Source organism: Corticium candelabrum, chromosome 17 (genome assembly GCF_963422355.1).
Source record: "Corticium candelabrum chromosome 17, ooCorCand1.1, whole genome shotgun sequence".
Classification (NCBI taxonomy): Eukaryota; Metazoa; Porifera; class Homoscleromorpha; order Homosclerophorida; family Plakinidae; genus Corticium; species Corticium candelabrum.
In genome coordinates, this window is record NC_085101.1 from 976,220 (window position 1) to 997,312 (window position 21,093).

General features: G+C 42.7%; 2 protein-coding genes across 2 annotated transcripts; both read left to right on the forward strand.

Annotated features, from left to right (window-relative positions):
- Nucleotides 1–2,598: 2,598 nt before the first annotated feature.
- On the forward strand, nt 2,599–12,254 carry LOC134192776 (corepressor interacting with RBPJ 1-like). The gene is made up of 7 exons (XM_062661528.1): nt 2,599–2,680; nt 2,736–2,830; nt 10,057–10,224; nt 10,290–10,395; nt 10,454–10,490; nt 10,553–10,659; nt 11,240–12,254. The coding sequence occupies exons 1-7, from the start codon at nt 2,615–2,617 to the stop codon at nt 12,110–12,112; spliced, it is 1,452 nt and encodes a 483-aa protein (XP_062517512.1). The 5' UTR covers nt 2,599–2,614; the 3' UTR covers nt 12,113–12,254.
- A 58-nt stretch (nt 12,255–12,312) lies between these two features.
- Nucleotides 12,313–18,966, forward strand: LOC134192775 (polypeptide N-acetylgalactosaminyltransferase 13-like). Its single transcript, XM_062661527.1, has 3 exons — nt 12,313–12,613; nt 16,893–17,059; nt 17,697–18,966. Exons 1-3 carry the CDS (start codon nt 12,324–12,326, stop codon nt 18,878–18,880), a joined length of 1,641 nt encoding a protein of 546 aa, XP_062517511.1. The 5' UTR covers nt 12,313–12,323; the 3' UTR covers nt 18,881–18,966.
- The last annotated feature ends 2,127 nt before the right edge of the window (nt 18,967–21,093 follow it).

Consider the following 21,093-nt stretch of genomic DNA (forward strand, 5'->3'; position numbering starts at 1 on the left):
AGTTGTGGGACTTGACACTGCTGGAAGACCACTTGGTTTTCAAAGCAATGGAAGCAAAGGACGCTCGTACGGCTCCATCGATATGCGCGTTTCTAATGCGCATGTCTCATAAGTCACGAGACCTCTTCTCTTCTGCCTCTTCCGCCTTTCGGCTAGAAGAGCCAGAAGAGGTCTCGTGACTCTTCTAACACTTTAGAAGAAGGGGGGAGAAGCAAAAGAAACGACCAGAAGAGGTCGCATGACTCTTCCGGCCTCTTCCAGAAGAGCAGAAGAGGCAAAAGAAATGCACCCCAAGTTAGCAGAGCTGCAAACTTTCCCGCATTTGGGACCCTTCTCCCGCCTACCCACATTGGCATAAAATCTTGCACATTCTGACCATTGGTGTGTGTGGCTACTTATGGGTATGCCTGTTTGCATCATTTTTCAGTTAGTAGACATTTATGTGTGCCAGCCCCTCTCTCCATCCAGCTCTCTTTTAATTAATATATTTGGTCAAAATATTAATCAACCGGATATACTGTACCATAGAAGAAGGAGTCGGTTATGTAAACTTCTATAAACTGTCCCAAAGTCGAAAAGTGAGACTGCACCCAAGTAGTTGCTGAAGAAAGAGAAGAACTTCAAGAAAGTCACAAACAATACAACCTAGAGCATTGCAAGAATGTGCACATACCTCGTTCTTATATTTAATATAAGCTTATATTATAATAATAGGCAGCAGTTACAAGTTCTGCTAACAATTGGTTTTGATGCACTAATTAGGCACAATACCATATAAGATGAAACATTGGTGGGAGTTTATATTGTCGGTTTGCTAAGAAATAGATGGACAAAGCATATTGGCAGATTACATTTTGGTGGACGAACATTGTTCTTTGATAACTGATATAGGTCTTACCACAAGTGGTCATGGAGGAGATTATGATTGACAGCTGTGTTTGTGGCTCACATTTCCCTAACTTACTGATCTCCAACTACTGCCTAGTGATGAAGAACTGCTGTGTCAGTGCAAAGAACGGGACCTGCGTGAACTTGACAGTCCAGCTTCATCCATAGCCTCATGGCCTCATTCATAGGCATAACAGATGGCAAGGAGGGATTACCTACCATCTTGTGGACTCATCCGCGTGACGTACCACCACATCACCATCTGATGCCTGCTGACGTCAACATATCCTGGTGGCCAAATTAATGGCAGATTTTATATTGGCGGTCGCTGAAAAATCCACCAATCTGCTAAATTAAAATCCCTGCCAATATTTCATCTTACGGGTCATTTACGCATACGAGTGTTGCATCTACATTTGTAACTACTAGCTGCCGCAAGTGTATAACGCGTATAGCGTGCGCTAAGTGTTCGCCGTACGTGTTTGAAGCATACAGTACATGCTTAGCATGGGACGGTAGGTACTACATGTACTCTTCAGTAGGTATTAACAGACCTTAAGAGAACTTGCACTGTTCTTAAACGCTGGCGAACACATGCCGCAGTTTGTAAATGCTTTGTCTTTGCCAGCCCATCTTTGTCTCGTGATCGAGGAAGCCATACAGAAAGTGCAACAACAATGGAAGACTATTGGCCAGAACGATGAAATGTGCATATCAATCTTCGAAAGGCCTTCCAATTATCTAATTATTGTAATAGCTTCACGTGACCAACATGTTTTATGTTCGCTTAGAGGAGGGAGGGGTATGCAGAAAAGAGTAGGCTTTGTATGCTTGAGTAATAAATGTCAACAATTGTGGATGACCCCTTAAATGGTAATCGATTGTACATTTGTTGCACTTACTCTAATTAGTTAATGGATTCTATAGTATACTGCGAGCGGGCATGCAAATATTTAAATTTTGATAATTATATATTATTTAACACTTACTAGAACATAATATTTATTGATGTTTATTTGTAGGCGTGGCTAAAAATATCTTCCGCATTTTCCCTGCTAACTCACGCAGGTAGGGCACTAAACCTACGCGCTCACCGCTGCTGGACTCTTAGCAAAATTATAGGTGTATCATGGGTTACATTTGATAAAGAGGGCCAATTTCAAGTCTTGAAAATAATAGAGTGAACATGAGGCCCAACGTACGCATGGAAGGCGCTCCAGTCGAACGGTTGTTTTGCAGACGGGGTTTTCGCCTTTTTTAAATTTTAAAGCCGATATTGCCTATGGTCACTACATATAGAATAGATCAGCGTGAAAACGAGCTACAAGTGGAAGAAAACGAGGAGCCAATAATGCCATCCAAGTTGGCTCCCCAATTGCAACCTGGATGCCATTCCTCTTCATAGCGTACTAAAATATTAATGTTTAATATGTCGGTGCTCCAGTTTGGTTTTGATTGCTTAAAGTCTACTAGACAGCTAAGCTAAATTTCCGTTAATTAATTAATTAACCTAAAGTGCATTCAGCAACAGCTAACGTCACCAACCTGTCAGATTTCTCCTTTCTAGCACCTTTCTGATGGTGTCCAAGCTGATTCGACGAGTGTCCATTTCGCAAAGTCGCGATGACAAGATCACGTCTCTCTACACGTCAACCCGTTGCAAAGGTACACTGTAATTATGTAATAACACCAAATATCCGGGCACTTGATATACCTACCATTCAAAATGGCGTTTCAAAAGTTTATGAACAAGAAGGACTTCCATCCCGGTTCTTTGCGGAACATAAAGATGGTATTGTACTGTATATGACACGGTGATCGCTGTTAGAGTGCTAGGTTGGTTGAAGGTATGGGAAGCAGAGCAGAAGAAAACTGCTGCAGAGAAGCGAGAGAAGGAAATGAAAGAGTTGTATGAAAAAGAGCAAGAGCGATACAGGACTAGGTAACGTGTCGTTGATTTATCTAGCTACTGTTAGGTTGGTGTTAACGTGACAGAGTGCTTCTATTTTGTACGTACCTTCGAAATGTTGTAATTAGGTGTACTGAATTTCTACGTTTGTATTATGTTGTTGCCATTGTAGTATTGTGGCTGTGAAGGTTGTAGTGTATCTTGGGTGGATAAAGAGGAAACAAACTAGATCTGCCAAGGAGGTTAATTAACTTACTGGGAATTTCCAAAACAGCCCCAGCGAAAAGGTTGCACTGGTGGAAGAATCAAGATTGTGGTGCGTGATTTGACATCGTGACCCAAAGTTGGTTAATATTCCGAGGCTGTATTAGTAACATCCATTACTGTACTACAGTGTATGTACAGGTTTGGCAACCAGAAAGCAGTCTTACACTGTGTTAAAGAAGGAGCCTCTATAAAGAAACACCAGACAAGAAGCGTAGGAGGGCAGTCAGGTCTGCTCGCACTTCTAAGTTTATAAGTTCAAGTATGCAAAACATTACAAGATGAGCCTCACACTTGCCTACTCTGTGGTACTCAAGTCAATCTGCCAATTTCCAGAGTTTCCTACGAACCATCCTGGTGCTTATTGAGAACAGATTTTTTGAAGACTTCCATAAAATCCCATTTTCTGTATTGCTGCCCTGGGCGTTGTTTTGGAAATTCCCAGTAGGGTTCTAGCCATAGAGGCCGAGTTTTGGGGTGTGGCATCCTAATTAACAATTAATGTCCCCGCCTTGTGTTTCAGTTCCAGTTGGCAAAACATGCAATATTACGTTTTCCTCCTATAAGTTATCTCTCTGATCAAGGGAATGTCTGTAGTAGAAACTACCAACAATTATGTAGTCTTCTGTAGCCAGTTCGTCCTCTTCCATCTACTTTCAGTTACTACAATCAAGACTCACTTTTCATTCTTCAAGAAATGCAAGCATACGTGGAAACATCTGCAACTACTAGTACGATATCCCGAGGAAGCTACATGTTTACTGTAAATCCAGAAATTTTTGTACGCATGCATTTTTTAGTTATTTTTGTACACACACCTGGTTATACTAAAATAACATGAATAGAGAAGCACTACAGTGCTAAACCCTCAGCTGGTTTATGTAATCACATATCTCGCTGCGTGATCTTGTTTTGCATACTGAGGTTGTAGCCTAACCCACTCGTCTCAGCCAAGGTTCTAATGCATTCTTTTAGCTATACACAGCGTGTATCATGTCCAGACTTGCATACGTACAGGTCAGTCGTTTGTCTGACAAACAGATGCACTGTCATGGACAATGCACGTTCCTGTTTGCAAATTCCCACTGAGCTGAAGACACTATAGTGATTTTTGCAACAACAGCGCAGCTGCCCAGCCACGCACACTGAAAATTCAAGTTGTCAGACTGCAGAACTACTATGCAGAAACACTTCGAACAAGCAAAATGTTACAAGTCAGGTACAGCTACATGTACCACATGGCACCTGAATCCAGCACCTTCACTCTCTAGATGCCTGTTGTTGTTGGGAAAACGTGCACATGCAAATGTAGCTAGGTGTTGTTTCTATGTGCTAAACCCGTATGTAAAGCAAAGGGCTAGACACCATGTACAGGATGGACTCCCGTTGGCCGAATTCTTGTAGCACAGCTACCAAACGAAGATAGGTGGAGCCTTGTGATGACATCACTTTCGTGTATTGGTCGGTAATGACACCACTTCTCTTTTATTGGTCGGAAAAGCTTTATTTACTTACATCTGCACTAATCGAGGTCGTACGCCAGACGGCTACTATACCCTTAGTCCAGATATCTGGGCCTCACATAATGAATACTAAAATTTATAGATATATGCACTTGATTTGGCTACAGTACAGTACCAATGTCTCATATGAAAATAACATGTGTATGAACTACTTCATTTGGCAGAAGTACTAAAATTTATGAGTATGAAATTTCTGGATTTACAGTACTCCTGTTTTACATGGCAGTTGGAATAGCACAAATTGTACATGTATCACAAAAGAGATTTGCCACAGTCAGCTAAGAATACAACACTATTAGAGCATTCTAAATACTAAGATGTCATGTTGCCCTCAGAGTCCTACCAGTCTGTAGTCTGCATCTTACTGGCATCATGAAAGAGGAAAATACAGATTACTAGCGTGTGCTCTTTGAGGGTGTTTGGTCATGTACCAATGAGCAGCATTGAAGTCTTATACTTGATTATGTGGTTTACCTCATTCCTTACTGCAGTGTCAGGGGGGGGGGACATCCGGCAGTGGCGGTAGTCATCATCTTGAAGGCCTGCAAATTGTTCTATTAAATCTCTTGATTTCCCTTAGGGGATGCAAGACTAGTGCATATTCGTATGGCCTCATTGAATGAAAATGGCAAGCAAGGTGTTACTTTCATGGATTCTGCCGCTTGTTGCTGCTGGATGACGTTACACTACCCTGGGTTGCCGCATCTACGAATATTTTTGGTGCAAGAAGCCGCCTACAAAAAATACAGGTGGGCCTACGAATATATAGATTGTCGAATATGTCATGACTATGTCACGAGCGCAGCGTTTCCAAGCTTTGTGTAGAAGGTGTTATCCTTATGCCCAGTTTCTGAGACCTTAGTTTTATGATCAAGCATCTTGTTGACGATGTGCTGGTGGTCATTTTTGTGTGCCTCCGGACCTCACGAGGCTAAAACCGACTTGGATGCATTCACAAACCCAGATGTTTTATCAAACTCAGATGTGTGCAGAATAAATATTAGCTAAAACGTTAGTAGTAGCTTCTCTTCATAGAGGATCATAAGGTGTTGAGAAATGGAGAAATCCAGCACTTCAACTCAGAAATATAATATCCCAAACTTGTAGCAAGTACATGCATAAATTGTAGCAAGCATGGTGCAAGTGATTTGTGTTATAAAGATCAGTACACTACACTGAATGTTCCTAAAACAACAATGTAGAACATAGCTTGCAAGTGTTTATTTGTCTATGGAAATTCGGGACAGTAGTGGGCATGGTTGCAACAAGACCAGGCAGGCGTGCCGCCATCAGTGACATTAGCCTACGAATTTTTGTCGGAAAAATGTGGCAACCCTGACTACCCCGGCGTGTCATTTGACACACAGGCAAGACTGGCCTACTACATGTAGTAGCTAGTCTGAGGAAGCTAGTAGAATAGACGCCTGCTTGTTAATACTTTCCATTTGTATGCATTCTTAGTCTATTATTTAGATCTGTCTTGCCTTTTTTCTCTAGTACGGATTCATGCAATTTTTAAAATCACTGTAAGGAGTGCTACTAGTATGTCTGATGGTGCATACATTTCAAATCAACTGAACTCATACTGCAAATAATCAGACTCAAGCCGGCATGTATGCTAGCTTGTAAATGTAGAGTGATTTTGGTCGCTATGTGCAAATAATAATAGGTAAGTCATAGGTTGAAATTCCACATACGATCAGCAATGATTATTCTTTTCTCATGTGGACAAGAGAAGAGCTAACATTTGCAACCACAAAGAAACAGAACAAGTAAACGCCCTCCTTGGTTTCATGCTATATAGACACTAAGTGCTTGAATAGTGTTGTTCCAGACCAGGTTGCACTGTACTATGAACCAACTGATAACTCTGAGCATTGTCTGACAAATGCCAGACCAAGAGGACATTTACTAATGCTGGGCAGACATAGAATAAAATAAGCAACTGTAACTGCTCTACCAAAGATCTGTTACTTAGAAAACTTGAAGAGCTCTATTTCTAACATGCTGGGCAAACTCTGACTATCTGACTTACTAGAGCTAGACTACTTACTACATACACAACAACTGACTCTACAGCTGTGCTTGCACAGTCTGTAAGCTTCATTGTGTCAGTGTAGTGGAACATACTGTCAGGTTTGACCACAGTGACATCTGTCTGATGTTAACTTAGATGAGGTACTGCATGCTTTTGCACATGTGCAGTAACCGTCAAAATGGCTGATGGCAGTGGGCACAGTCAATACTTTGGCTGATCTGTTTGCCAAGAGCATGACTCTATTTGTGTTACTGTAGCCACAGGATTGGAATAGTTGCCCAAATCTTGACGAATCTTGAGTTGTATCATGATGCGGGTTTGTGGGTCGATCATGGTATTGCACTTCCATATTATGTCGGGCCATAGATGTGACAAGGCATTGTGTTAAAAATATCAAAGACCCAAGATTTGACTTTACAACTGCAACAATAATCTATTCCTGGTTTATGGAAGTCGTCCATGTCTATGTTCACTGATCTGTTGTGAAGTGTTTCTCTTATCCAAACATTTCTTTTTGTGCTAATGTGATCTAAAATGGCAAGTAACTCTCTGTCATGAGTTTTATGGTAAAATAGTTGGGGCAATAGAATGCATACAAATTGTGCACTTGTGTTCTTGACACTCTTCTTTGTGCAGTTGGCAGTGGTACTGGAAATTGCAATCAGCGATTGAGAATCAAATCCTCTCCTCATCTGGATTGTTGTTGGGATATGGACTGCTGTCAGCCTGTGTAAACTAGGAGGTGCATAAATGTGAGCGTAGTGTTTCAAGACTCTCTCTTAGACTTGCTTAGTAGCAAATTACTAACAGAGCAGCTGCCTGTAGAGACAGAACTGGAAACGATTGTCACACTCTTAGATATGACATCAGAATGGCTGGAAGTTTCTGTCACAACTCCCCGGATAGGGTGATGCATGCAGTACTTCATCTGATGTTAATTGACTCTTGTGAACTTCCAGTTGCTTCAGCAGAGGTATGCCCTAAACACAAACGTCTGTGACTCAGTTCTACTTTCATAAGGCTATACACTTCAAGAACACTTCAAGATTTTCACTGATGCTTTCTTTATAAACAACATAGTCTTGAATTTGTTTAACTTATCTAGGCCAAAACCAAGAATATAACTATAATGGGTGGAGGGATAGCTAGTAGAACCTCACTAATTCAAACCCTTGTGTTCTGAGTGACAGCCAGGACACTGCCTCGCGTACTCAGATCATGATGGGAATTTTGAGGCAGCAAGATCTGGGTTGTTGCCACACTGAAGAATATCAACTGGTGAACACAAGACCAAGCTGCAATGTCCACTAACTTAGCAACACAAATAAGCGATTATGTAGTCGTCAGCAAATTTGCCTATTCTGACTATTTTCAATCCTGACTATTATCTAGAAGTGTACATGTAGTTGTTGCCGCCATGTCCTTTACCACAAACATGACATACATAATTATTACACTAGTGGTCTTGTTGTTTAATACACTTGGAGGTGGTAAATGTAAAATCTACAGTAGGATACACATTGGAGAAGAAGAGAAGAAAGTTCTATGCTGTGCGCCCATGCACACGTTCACGTGTGGGTGTGCACACAGACAGACAAACAGACAGGCACACACACACACACACACACACACACACACACACACACACACACACAAACACAGACACAGACACAGACAGACACACACACACACACAGACACAGAGACACAGACACACACACACACACACACACACACACACACACACACACACACACACAACACACACACACACACACACACACACACACACACACAGACACACACACACACACACACACACACACACACACACACACACACACACACACACACACACACAGACACACACACACACAGACACACACAGACAAATGTTGAACCCTTTTCTTCGGACATTGACCTTAACAATCAGTTATGAAGATAGCTCCCCATGTCTTTAGAGACAGGGCTTCCATGCGTTACATGGAGGCTTAGGGCCAGCACTTTCGATTCACCTGGAGCACTTTTCAGAGTCATCCGGGGGCACTGATGATGACGCAGCTCTGAGACTGGACATCAAGGCCCACATGTACCTGTCTGCTGCAGGAAGTTACGGCCAGAGGTCTTGTCCACACCAAGTCAATGAGTCGAGAAAGGCAATTGCGTGCAAGTTTTTTGCCTAATGGAATTATGTATGTGCCCATCCTATACTTGGACCTATGATCCAAAGTTCCTGGATGTTTCCATTCTCCAAATGCAGCTCTCTAACCAATTGAGCTACAGACGCCATGCATGTATCCACTCACACATGAACCTGAACTTCAACCATACCCTCTATGAGTTTAAGCCTTGCAGATTAGATTGCTGTGCTGAGCAATTGTGTTGATCTTCTATAGGTAAGTTCAATGATTTTAAGTGTTTTTGAACTACAGCAACCCAGCGTTGTCGAGTATCGTGAGTTGGACATTTACAATGAGAATCCTACTGCATAGAAGCTGTTTTGGGGACAGTGGTTTAGCATTCTTACAACGTGTCCCAACACATCTTTGAATTTCAATATATGAAATATTCTTTGCTGCGGCCAGATTTTCTTTGTTCGTTATTTTATGCCATTTAGACACTCCAGCAATCGAAATGTGTTCAGTTTGCGAATGTTTGCTTGAGTCACGGACCAAGTCTCACAGTCATACGACAACAGTGGCAGAACAATAGTTCGGATAACTTTTAGTTTGATGGCTTTAGAGAACTTTCTATTGGAAAAGACTTGTTTCTGCCAACAGTTGAATGCTGTACTGACTTTAACAATTCTATTTTCAATTTCCTTACAACATCCTCCAGACTTGTGAACGACACTACCCAAATAACAAAACTCATCAACATTCTGTAAGTGATGGCCGTCAATGGAAATGTGGGCTGGCTTGTTGCCCATACTAAGAACTTTAGTTTTTTCAACACTAATTCTCATACCCACTTGACACAACCTTTATGCAAAGCATCTAGTCATTGTTGTATGCAACAAGGAGATCTTGCAATAACAGCTAAATCATCTGCATACATTTCTTTTCCAATCTCAGTATGACCTTTCACACAGACACACACACACACACACACACACACACACACACACACACACACACGTGCGCACACTGGATGCACACACAATGCATGTGCATGTACATACACGTTTACATGGACTTGAAGTACATACACTTAGAACAGTCATAAGATTCAAGTGAGCATACATTAACTATGTACAGTAGAACTGAAACAAAGAATGATGTAGTAGTTTAGAAAGCATAGCTAATTAGAAATGTTGTATGCAGTATATTCTTGTTTGTCTTACTACTGCAGTAAATGGATGATTATTGTTACATGTGCTCACTTACTAGTAGTGTGGTATGCTGTGGTTGCATAATGATTGACATCTCTTTTTAGGCAATACATAACTGACAGTAATGAGTCTGCCAAGCTTTCTCTTAATTTCATGTATGAAGCACCACCTGGCATGAAGAAGGAGGATAAAGAAGATGAAGAACCAAAGTTGGAACTCAAGTTTGACTGGCAGAAGCAAATTCCTGAAGGAAAACAAGCACCAAGAGAGAGGCAATAATGGCTTCCAAGTGTTGGCAGCTAAGCACATTTAATATATGATTTTATTATTTGTGCAGTTATGCTAAAGATCTTGACATTAAAGACAAGCCTTTTGGTATAGAGGTTAGGAATGTTCACTGTATTAAGTGCGGCAAGTGGGGTCACATCAACACAGATAAGATTGTAAGACTACAGTGTGTTTATAGTTATGGAGGTGTTTGTAACTATGATCATGTACCAGTGTCCACTTTTTGGGAAATCAAAGGAAGACTTGTTTGGTGATACCATAGCTTGGTGTTGGAGGCGTGTCATGTCTTGATTTGCCATTGCTGTTTTTTAGTTCCAACTGGTGATCCAACACTTCTCATGCGCGAAATGCGTAAGGATGGGCTAGCAATTAAAAGAAATGCAATGGGGCGCCAAGTTGATCCTCATGCCAATAATCAGGTAAGGTCATTTGCTGTCTATTTTTCAATTTTTTTGGTTTTGACATGACAACTAACATGAAGATAGGAAACAGGGTAAGAGGTTCTGTGTAGTGTATGCTGAGGACAATGTACTTATGACTATGTTATTGTTGATGAAAATGGTGCTGAAGCTAATCATGTTATTGAAAATGAAAGTGTCATACAAATTTATTATGGCATCAAAAATTGTGGACTGGAATAGTAATGAACTGTGGTAATGTTGGACTTGTGACCAGTCTCGCCGTGCTTTTGACATTGAACATCCGGGAATGACGAAAGCACGGCGAGACTTGTCGCGAGTCTATTGTAATGTTGGTGAGTAGAATGTAACCTTTGTCACTGACATGTGAAATATACGCACATGCACATGGATGCCAGCCATGTTTAATGTTTGCTTTGCATATTGGGCACATAATTTTTGCTTTTTTTAGACACAAGACTAGTGGTAACAAAAGTTGTTTTCAATGTGGCAACAAACTTATTTTCAATTTGATGATTAATTAAATAGAAGAGAGTTGTGTGAAGTTGATCTGCTGTTTACAGTGTGTTGTTGTCTTTAGCAAATGATTGCATCTAGTGATGAAGAAGATGATCCTGAGATTGCCTTTCTGAAGAGTTTAAGTCGTAAGGACAAAATGAAATTGTTGAAGAAACTGGATAAACAAGAAAGAGAGCAAGAAGGCAAGAAGCCAGTGAAGCGTAAAAAGAAAAAAAAGTCTTCAGAGAAAAAAGAAAAGTCAAGAAAGATGAAAAAGACAGCTAAGCATGGCAAAACTAAGACTGTTCATAGTACTTCAGGATCAAGTAGCACGTCAGAGAATGAATCTGACAGTGATGTGGCTTTTAGAAGGAGGCATGACAGTGATGACGATGAAGATAATGTTTTGTTGGGAGGAAGAAATAGCCAAGATAATAGTCGTGAATGTAGGTATAGGAAGTCTGTTGAACAGAGGATGAGGAAATCTAGAAGCCCTTATAGAAAAGGTACAGATTCTTTGACCACCTCTGTTAGAAGAAAAGAAAGTCGATCAAACAGTCCAACAAGAGAGGACACTTTGACGAGTAGGAAGAGTCATTTGAGATGTTCCAGGACATCTAGTAGAAGTACATCAAGAAGTCCAGCAAAAAGGAAGAGAAGTTCTTTAGATACTTGTAGGAAAAAGAGGCGGAGTCGGTCACAAAGTTTAGAGAGAAAAGGGAGAAGTATATCAGAGAAGTCGAAAGCAAGTAAAAGAAGTCCAATGAGAAGCAGAAGTTCTACAAGCAGTGATGACAACAGGAGGAATAGTCTATCAGGCAGTTCAAGGAGGAAGAGCTTGTCAACTAGTTCTGAAAAACATGGAAGGAAATCTTCAAGGAGTCCTATAAGACAAAGTAGGAGAGAAGCACATCGTCGGCGAGAGTACAGGCGAAGTCATTCTCAAGACAGATGACATGATATTAGATTAGAGTTGTTTGTGTGCAACACACCTACACGCATACAGTATTTCTTCTAGCTAAGCTCACATCCTACATGTATAGTCTGGTAAACAGGCGAACAACCTTACATTAATTAAAATCGCTTCATGAAGCAAGGATGCGCCCAGCGTAAAGAATGTACACGTACGCAAGCGTGCAGCAATATTCCACGCCTACTTAACGGCGATGTCACGTCGTGTCTTTGTCAGTGTTCTTGTGACTTCAGTATTCTGGTTCATAGCAGCTCTTTGCTTCATTGTGTTTTTCGGTTCTTCAAATACTGACCAGAAAGGCAACCCTCCTCAAGGGAAGCGTCACGTGTCTAATCTGGGAGCGGGGAAGGAGCTGCCTGCCGTCAAACTACGGCCAGAAGACGAAGCCGAAAAGCAAGCAGGATACGCGAGACATGCGTTCAATCAACTAGTTAGTGATCGAACTGCTTTGGATCGCCCCATACCAGACACACGAGATCCACTGTAAGTAATGTACAGTATGTAATGTTAACTACTAGTAGCTGTTAGCATGCTTGTGTGTCAGTTGTAGTAGTGCACGTGTGGTATCCCTAGATACGAACGAGAAATATAGTTGAGAGGTATGATTAGTGTACGTCCGCACTGTTAGAAGATTAGATAAAGTAGAAACCCGCTAATAATCCGAACAGCCTCATGCCAAGATCTGTACGGATTTCGCTCGGATTAGCGAATTCGTTCGGTTTATCAAATGCGTAGCCTTGAATCCCAAACTTTACCTCGGACATCCAGACCACTGGTGCAATTTTGCGGTATATTTGGTACAGTTGTACTGTACTCTACCCCTGGCTCCTGGCAATATAGCTACTGTGGTGGTGGCAGTGCATCCAGGACTGCAATCCACACTGCGTCTATGATGAGGATTTTGGCAATATGGGTTTGGGCGTGGCTATTGGTCCAGCAGCCAGACGTCTGGACTGCAAGACTAGAGGTTCGGCCTTTCCTGTTTGTAACTGCCGACTTCTCCTTTCACCAACTGTAAACAGGATAGAAGCGGATGCTACCGCTTCTGCGATTTGTCTCAACTCCTGTTGACAATGCCGGCAAGGGTGGTGAACAGTATATACTGCCGGCTGGTTACTGTCGCCCCACCAGTTGCTTCACTTTCCTTTACCCTAGAGCGTCCATTTAAACCAATTGACATGGTATAGAAGTGCAGAATGGGGTTGGGGGAATAGTGGAGTCATGCTGATAGTTTGTCACGAGTATTGAAACGTGAGAGCAATGTCAGATGGCGAGCAGACTTGCGTGGGTGATGGCACAACATTAGCAGATGACGCACCACTAGACTTGGACATCCTGAACTCTAGCGAAATGTAGTTTTCTACTTCGAGACTGCTGAACTGTGTGGCCATCAGAAGTTGTCATTGCGCATGCACCATTGACACGTGACCGCCAGACGGCTAGCAACTTCGTGTAGGTTTAGCCTTGGAGCTTGTTCAGACCAGACGTTGTTCTTACAGTTCCAGAGGTGCCATTAGGTGTACCAAATCACTGGGACAGTAGCTATTACAACTGCCGTAGCACCAGCTACTTACTGCTTCAGTTGGGGAGAACTGTTACCATTTTCATTGAAGACAGTAAGGCCTTGTAAAAGTGTTCTGGAAGGCATCTACGTATTTTGCACAGCACATGTTTAGTGCCAAAATCCTACAACAAGAACACTATGGAGTGTTACTCCTGTGAAAATTTCTGCCAAAAAATGTGTTGGTGTTACTAATAACAGTGACCCATGGTAGAGCACGCCCCCTGTTTACCGGACACCATCAATAGTCGGACAGCCCTCTAGAAGAATCGACGAAGTCAAGATTCAATCTAATTTAATACGATACATCGAGGGCACATAAACTCCGGCTGGCCCAGTTTAGTCCAAAACAGATCAGGAACGTGCACGCTACCTCGCTCACAACTTGGAAGCGTCTCCGCACCCATAATTGGACACCACGATCATCTACCGGACATCACCATTATTTGAACAACAGACTAGCAGTGTTCTCCTCAGAATATCTCAAAGGTGTGGTGGTCTAGGCGTGGCTAAATGGAATGCACTTGTGGGCGTGGTTGTGTCAAATGTGGGCGTGGTCATCTGAGTGGGATTTGCTGGCTTTGAGGTGCAGTGCTAGAGCAACATAGGGTGCTTGTGTTTGGTCTCTAAAATGTTAGCTGTACAACATTTCTATGTGTGGACAGAGTACAATACAAACAAGCTATCACTAAAATCTGCATACATGTCGAAGCCTGCGTCTCCCAATAAATTCCAAGCCAATACAAATCACAAAATTGATTGTAATAGCTTTAGTTAGTAACTTAGCACTAGTAGACAAGTTCGCTAAGCAGTCGGTGACAATTTTCCATGCCGATATCGACGCTAGGTAGAGACGTGCACGTGCGCAACATATCGGCATGCTCGCCGAGATCTACAAGTTTTTCGAAACTGTGAACGTGTCTACACTAACCTGAGCAATGCTTTTGCTAACTTAGGCTTTTGGCCGATGCCGTGCAAGCGCATTTTGGCGTGTGTAATCAGTGCATTGTCTTACATCCTGTGTAGGGTAACGCCTTCCAGATTGACTTCCGTAGGCCACTAGAAGAACGAGAAATTTGGGCTATCACTTCAACAACACAATTCGACACATTGATGTACTTTGCCTTGCGACTTTGTATTCTCTCAACGCACCAATAACAACTCCACGGCTCAAACGGCTGCCGAGGGCGTGACTCATATACGGATTGGAATGTGGGTGACTACGCCACCAAATGACGTCTCATCGGATTCAAAACAACGTCACAAGTATATTTTGGACTTAGCGATCTCTATAAAGTTGCTTTTGGACCTTTCACAACAACAGGTGTTCTATTCATACAAGAACCCAAACCACTGGTCTGCCATTTCTTGCGTAGCACATAGATAGTAAGGCGTGGTGGCGCTAGACGATTTAGCCAAGGCGTGGCAGGCCGCCACGTCTTGAGATGCCTGGGGAGAACACTAGACTAGCCTCGTCCCCAGACTCACGTGAGCCTTGCAGCGTTCGGTTTCTGTATGACAATTTCAGCCTCCAGTGAGTCCAGACTCACCGCGCCTACTTTCACACACTTACTTCACTAAATGTCACCCCACGTCATAGCCTTGGCACCCCACATTCCTAAATAGTACCTATGTCACAAACTCAATTAGCTTATATCTATCTAATGTGTGACCCAGCAGATTGTGGATCATGCCAAGCCTCCGAACAGGGCATAGTGGTAAGTGAGTCACCACGTTCATGTTCTACAATCTCAAGACGACTTCAGCATGTGGAAAGGTGAGTGTATTCCTACGCTATTGTCCTACTTGTGTAGACTGGCGAGCCTGCCAAGTCTAGTTACAGCGATCCGGGCTTCGCGTGTAGTTCACTCGTTTTGTCACGCATCCGCTATCTGCACGGTCCTTGCTAGTGTGCAGACTCTATTGTAAAGGCCAGTAGGGCGCGCAATGGCAACGAGAGATACATTGACGTGGAATTGCAGTCCGCTCTTCGTGTTTTCAATTATGATGACTTTTTTTGGGAGGGTAAACTTGAAGTCTCCAGGGCCATCCTAGGGGCAAAGACTTCTTTGTCCGCACAAACAATGAGTGAACTATACGTGAAGTCTGGATCGCTGTGATTAGACTTGGCGGGCTCGCCAGTCTACGCGAGTAGGACAATAGCGTAGGAATGCACTCACCTTCCACATGCTGAAGTCGTCTTGAGATTTGTAGAGCATGAACATGGTAAATCACTCACCTTGGAGAGCCACCATGCCCTGTTTGGAGGCTTGGGCATGATACACAATCTGCTGGGTCACACATTAGATAGATATAAGCTAATTGAGTTTGTGATGTAGGTATTTAGTCACGTGGGGTGCCAAGGCTATGACTTTGTGTGACACTTAGTGAAGTAAGTGTGTGAAAGTAGGCATGGTGAGTCCAGACTCACGGAAGGCTGAAATTGTCCTATGGGAACCGGAAAATGCCAGGCTCACGTGAGTCTGGGGACGAGGCTACAACAGACAATGTGTTTGATTTATCAATAGCTAAACAAGACACACTAATATCTCCTCTACACAGCCATGAAAGAACGAGTCATCCCATCTATACTGAGTGTATGTAGTGCATGTTTGTTTAGGGGGTGGTTCCACCCCTTCAACCGGACAGTGTCCAACGAAGCTGGTTGGCAAAACAAAACCATTTTCCCCTACCGTTGTAAACTGAATTGCCACAGAATATCATCACAAAGGATTCTTTTCAATCTTGACGTCCTCAGGAGACTGAAACCATGACAATCCGGACTTTGCCCATCGTGTGTGCTTGTAGACAGCTGAAAGAGTCGATGGTTGCGAGTCTTTTCGAGTTCTTGATACCCTAGTGATCACGTTGAAGGGTTTCAGCAATAGCTGAAGAGCGAAGAGGCTAGATAGATCTTGAGATTTGCAATGAGAGTAGTCTGCTTGTAACGATGTTTCTGGACTCTTGTTCTTGTGTATAGGCAAGGCTGCGTCTTCAATCAAAGAGAAATGGATGATTTTTAGTATAGTTCAATCTGCTTTGTCTGTCAAGGAAACACAATACATATACGCCCACGCATCTGGACACAAAATGCAATAGAAAGTACCTTTTTGGTAGTCTATAGTTTATTAAAGCCACTTGGGTAATCTTTTCGCTGGTTCGTGGTGGCATGGGTTACATCACTTATTTGTATGTTTGTAGGTGCAAGGCTCGAACGTATCCTGTGCAGATGCCTTCCTCTAGTGTCATTATCATCTTTCACAATGAGGCTTGGTCAACTCTTTTGAGGACTGTTCACAGTGTTCTAAATAGGAGTCCTCCAGATTTACTTCACGAGGTTATTCTGTTTGATGACTTCAGCACACACGGTAAGCGTTGCTATATGAGAGCAAGAATCATGTGACTGTAGGTGTTCTGTATGGAGTTTCATTGTGATAGCGTAGTGAGCTGAGATTTAGAAGTGGTCATTGACTTGTATGTGTTGATAATGGCTGTGATAAGTAGCAATTTTCTCTCCTGCTTTACAATAATAAACAGTAAATGGTCAGCTATTGTCATGTGAATTTATTGTTGAGTGGGGAGACCGATCAGCACAACGATGATGCCAGCATGAATGCAAATTCAACTCAGCAACACATGTGTGAAAACTTAATCAGGAGTCTTCTCTACTGAAATTTCTGGCGAGAAGAGTGAGGCAACTATTGATTTCACTTTCATATGTGACCAAGGAGCAGAGGAGATAGACGCTTGACGAAAGAAGCTAGAAGAAAGCAGAGTCTGTTTTCTGAGTTTTTGTGCATTAGTTGGATAGAAGTTATTGCTCTGCAACCATTGTTACGCGACTAAGTAAAGACAGACTACCCTCACTTGCCTATTAAACACAATATGTTACACAAACAATTACTAGTGTAGTTGTAAGAAAGGTATGAATTGATGCAAACCTTTATCAATACACGCGTGTTGCCTGTATAACTAAAATTAAGAAATTACTGTTTGTTGTTTCAGAGGATCTAAAAGGCAAATTGGATGATTATGCTAACTCTCTGCCAAAGGTAAAGGTTGTTCACGCGAAAAAACGAGAAGGTTTAATTAGAGCTCGTTTGGGTGGTGCAGCTGCATCGACTGGTCAAATCTTGGTATTTCTTGATAGTCACTGTGAGGCAAATGTTGGTTGGCTTGAACCGCTAGTAGAACGAATTCATTTATATCGGAAAACTGTTGTGTGCCCTGTTATTGATTTGGTTGATTCTGACACCTTCCGATATGCAGGATCACCTTTGGTACGAGGTGGTTTCAACTGGGGTCTTCATTTCAAGTGGAAGCCGATACCACAACACGAAGTAAAACGAAGGACAGATGCTACATCAGACATTCGTTCTCCAACTATGGCAGGTGGTTTGTTTGCTGTTGATAGGGATTATTTTGAAGAGATCGGGTCATATGATAAGGAGATGGACATCTGGGGTGGTGAGAACTTGGAATTGTCATTCAGGATATGGCAGTGTGGGGGAATGTTAGAGATCATTCCATGTTCTCGTGTTGGTCACGTTTTCAGAAAACGTCATCCATACACTTTTCCGGATGGAATTGATCATACTTTTTCTAAGAATTCTATGAGAGTTGCTGAAGTTTGGATGGATGAATACAAAAAGTTTTACTATGCCACACGTCCAGATTTAAAGGGGAAAGACTTTGGAGACATTTCTAAAAGGGAGCAGTTGAAGGTTCGATTGCAGTGCAAATCTTTCAAATGGTATTTGGCGAATGTGTATCCTGAACTGGTTGTACCTGATGAAAATGTTCGAGCATGGGGTGAGGTTCGAAACCCAGACAGTGCTCTTTGTCTTGATACACTTGGCAAAGAAGAGGGTGACATTCTTGGTTTGTTTTACTGCCACGGTGGAGGTGGAAATCAAGCATTTTCGTTGACACAGCGCAATGAACTAAGACACGAAGAGTTCTGTTTAGATGTCTCTCGGGCAGGGGACCATGTGAGAATGTTGGAGTGCCATGGGCTTGCAGGAAACCAGAAGTGGGAACACACACAATCTCGGACATTGCATCACCCAGCTTCTGGTCAATGTTTAGACAGAGGCACAGCAGAGAGTGGAGGAAGTGTAGTAATGGCAGTCTGCAATGGCCAAGCATCTCAGTTGTGGCAATTTTCACAATACTTTAAACAGCCTTAGTTAAATTCGTTTGTGTCTGTAAATTACAATTAGCAGTTGGTTGAGCATGTATGTATGAGGGAAATATAATCAACTAGGCACTTACATTTTGTTCACAGCATCTAACCACTCTTTCTATAGTTATCTTTTCTATATCTATAAAAGTCTGATCTGTCTGTCTGTCTGTCTGTAACATCAATCACGCCAAAACTGCCAGGCCCCACGCCACAGTATTTAGACGGTTCCCTCTCTAGGAGTCAACTCCAAGTGAAATCTCGCCAGGACGTGACCGCGGTGAGACTTCGAATTTACGATCCCCGTGCACATGTCACGAGAATACCTGTTTCGTGCCTGGATTTAGGCCCCGTTTCGCTCGAGTGTAGCCAAGTCATGTGACATCTGTTGTTATTACAGTCACACTGACGTCTGCGTGACGTATGCGTTGTCTCCAAACGCGTGCCAATCGCAACGACACTAGACTACTGCGGTGGCACAGTGACACTCCTGGCGCATAACGAATCTGTCAGAGAAAGATTGTGTTGATTCCATAAATTTCAAGTTGTTGCTTTTCGCATGGACAGTTCTACGTATGGTGAATAAGTGTTGCTTTTAGTTAATACATAGAATATGTAAAAATACGCAACCCTAGTAGCTCCACCTGTCTATGTTACCCGGGCAACGCCGGGTCGAGATGCTAGTCTTCCATAAATCATAATCATTTTGAATGCGTGGGAGCGTACCAGTACTGGTGTAACTTCCTGATACCAAATTAATGTTGAGCCAACTAAAATTTTAGCTACTGTTATTAAATTGAATAAATGATTAATTTCTATCACACGTAAGTAAGAGGTAAAGTTCCTCTCCTACATACGGCAACAGAGTTTTTCGTGACAACTACGGTAAATCAATGTGCCATATTCATACACATGCTACTGACTGATCGGGGCTAGGCTAAACGTATTCAGGTGTAACGGATCGCGTGAGATATCTTTCCATTGTGTCATCTTTAATTAATTAATTTGCTGTCTAATTGAGTAACAGTAGTTTGGTAATATCGTTTATATAAGATGAAATATTGGCGGGCAATTATTTTGGCGGAGTAAACCAGAAGTGAATACACGAAAAATGGGATAACAGACAGGGGTAACAGGTGTGTGTGTGTGTGTGTGTGTGTGTGTGTGTGTGTGTGTGTGTGTATGTGCGTGCGTGCGTGGTGTGTGTGCGCGCGTGGTGTGTGTGTGTGTGTGTGTGTGTGTGCGTGCGTGCGTGGTGTGTGTGTGTGTGTGTGTGTGCGTGGTGTGTGTGTGTGTGTGTGTGTGTGTGTGTGTGTGTGTGTGTGTGTGTGTGTGTGTGTGTGTGTGTGTGTGTGTGGTGCGATAGCTCAGTTGGTTAGAGAGTCATCTTATGGAGTGCCTACATTCGGGACCTTGCAGGGTTGCAGGTTCAAGTCAGTGATGGCGAGCTCTGGCATAATTTCCTTGGGCAAGAAAACTTACTCACAATTGCCTCTCTCGACTCAGGAGTATAAATGAGTACTTGGTCTTTGACTGGTTAGCACGGCCCATAGCTCGATCCTGCTTAGTGCGCAGGAACCCAGCAATCTGGCTGGGGAACATTACCGTTTAACGGCAGCTCCTTATCCTTGGGTGTAGCAACGATATACGATCTGTTTGCTGGTTTTGAGATGACTACACCTGACTCTTGACGGTCTGGAATGAATACGGGGCTGCCGGTAGGTAGTGATACGAGTTTTGTAACGCCATGACGTAGGCTGTAATTGAGTTGCTGTCATCCCTTGAGGCGGGTCTCGTGAGCCCTTAGTGTTTCCTCGTCGGGAAAAATGGGGCGACGTTGTTCCGATGTTATAGGTATGGTTATACGTATCCGCCGACCGAAGAGAAGCTGTGCGGGACCGTATCCGTTCTCCAATGGTGTGGCCTGATACGCTTGCAAACAAGTTTCCATATCTGGTGTTGACTGTAGTAGTCTTTTTACGGTCCTCACCGCTCTTTCTGCTATGCCATTTGCCTGAGGGTATAGGGGCTACTTGTAGAGTGTCTGATTCTATGCTCTTTTACGAATTCGGAAAACTCTCTTGAACTAAACTGAGGTCCGTTGTCTGTAAATAGCTCTTTAGGGATGCCGTGGCGAGAAAAGATGGAACGTAGTTGTCTAATGGTATGTTGCGTAGTCGAAGTTTGTATAAGGCATCGAACCGTCGACGAACCGCAGCT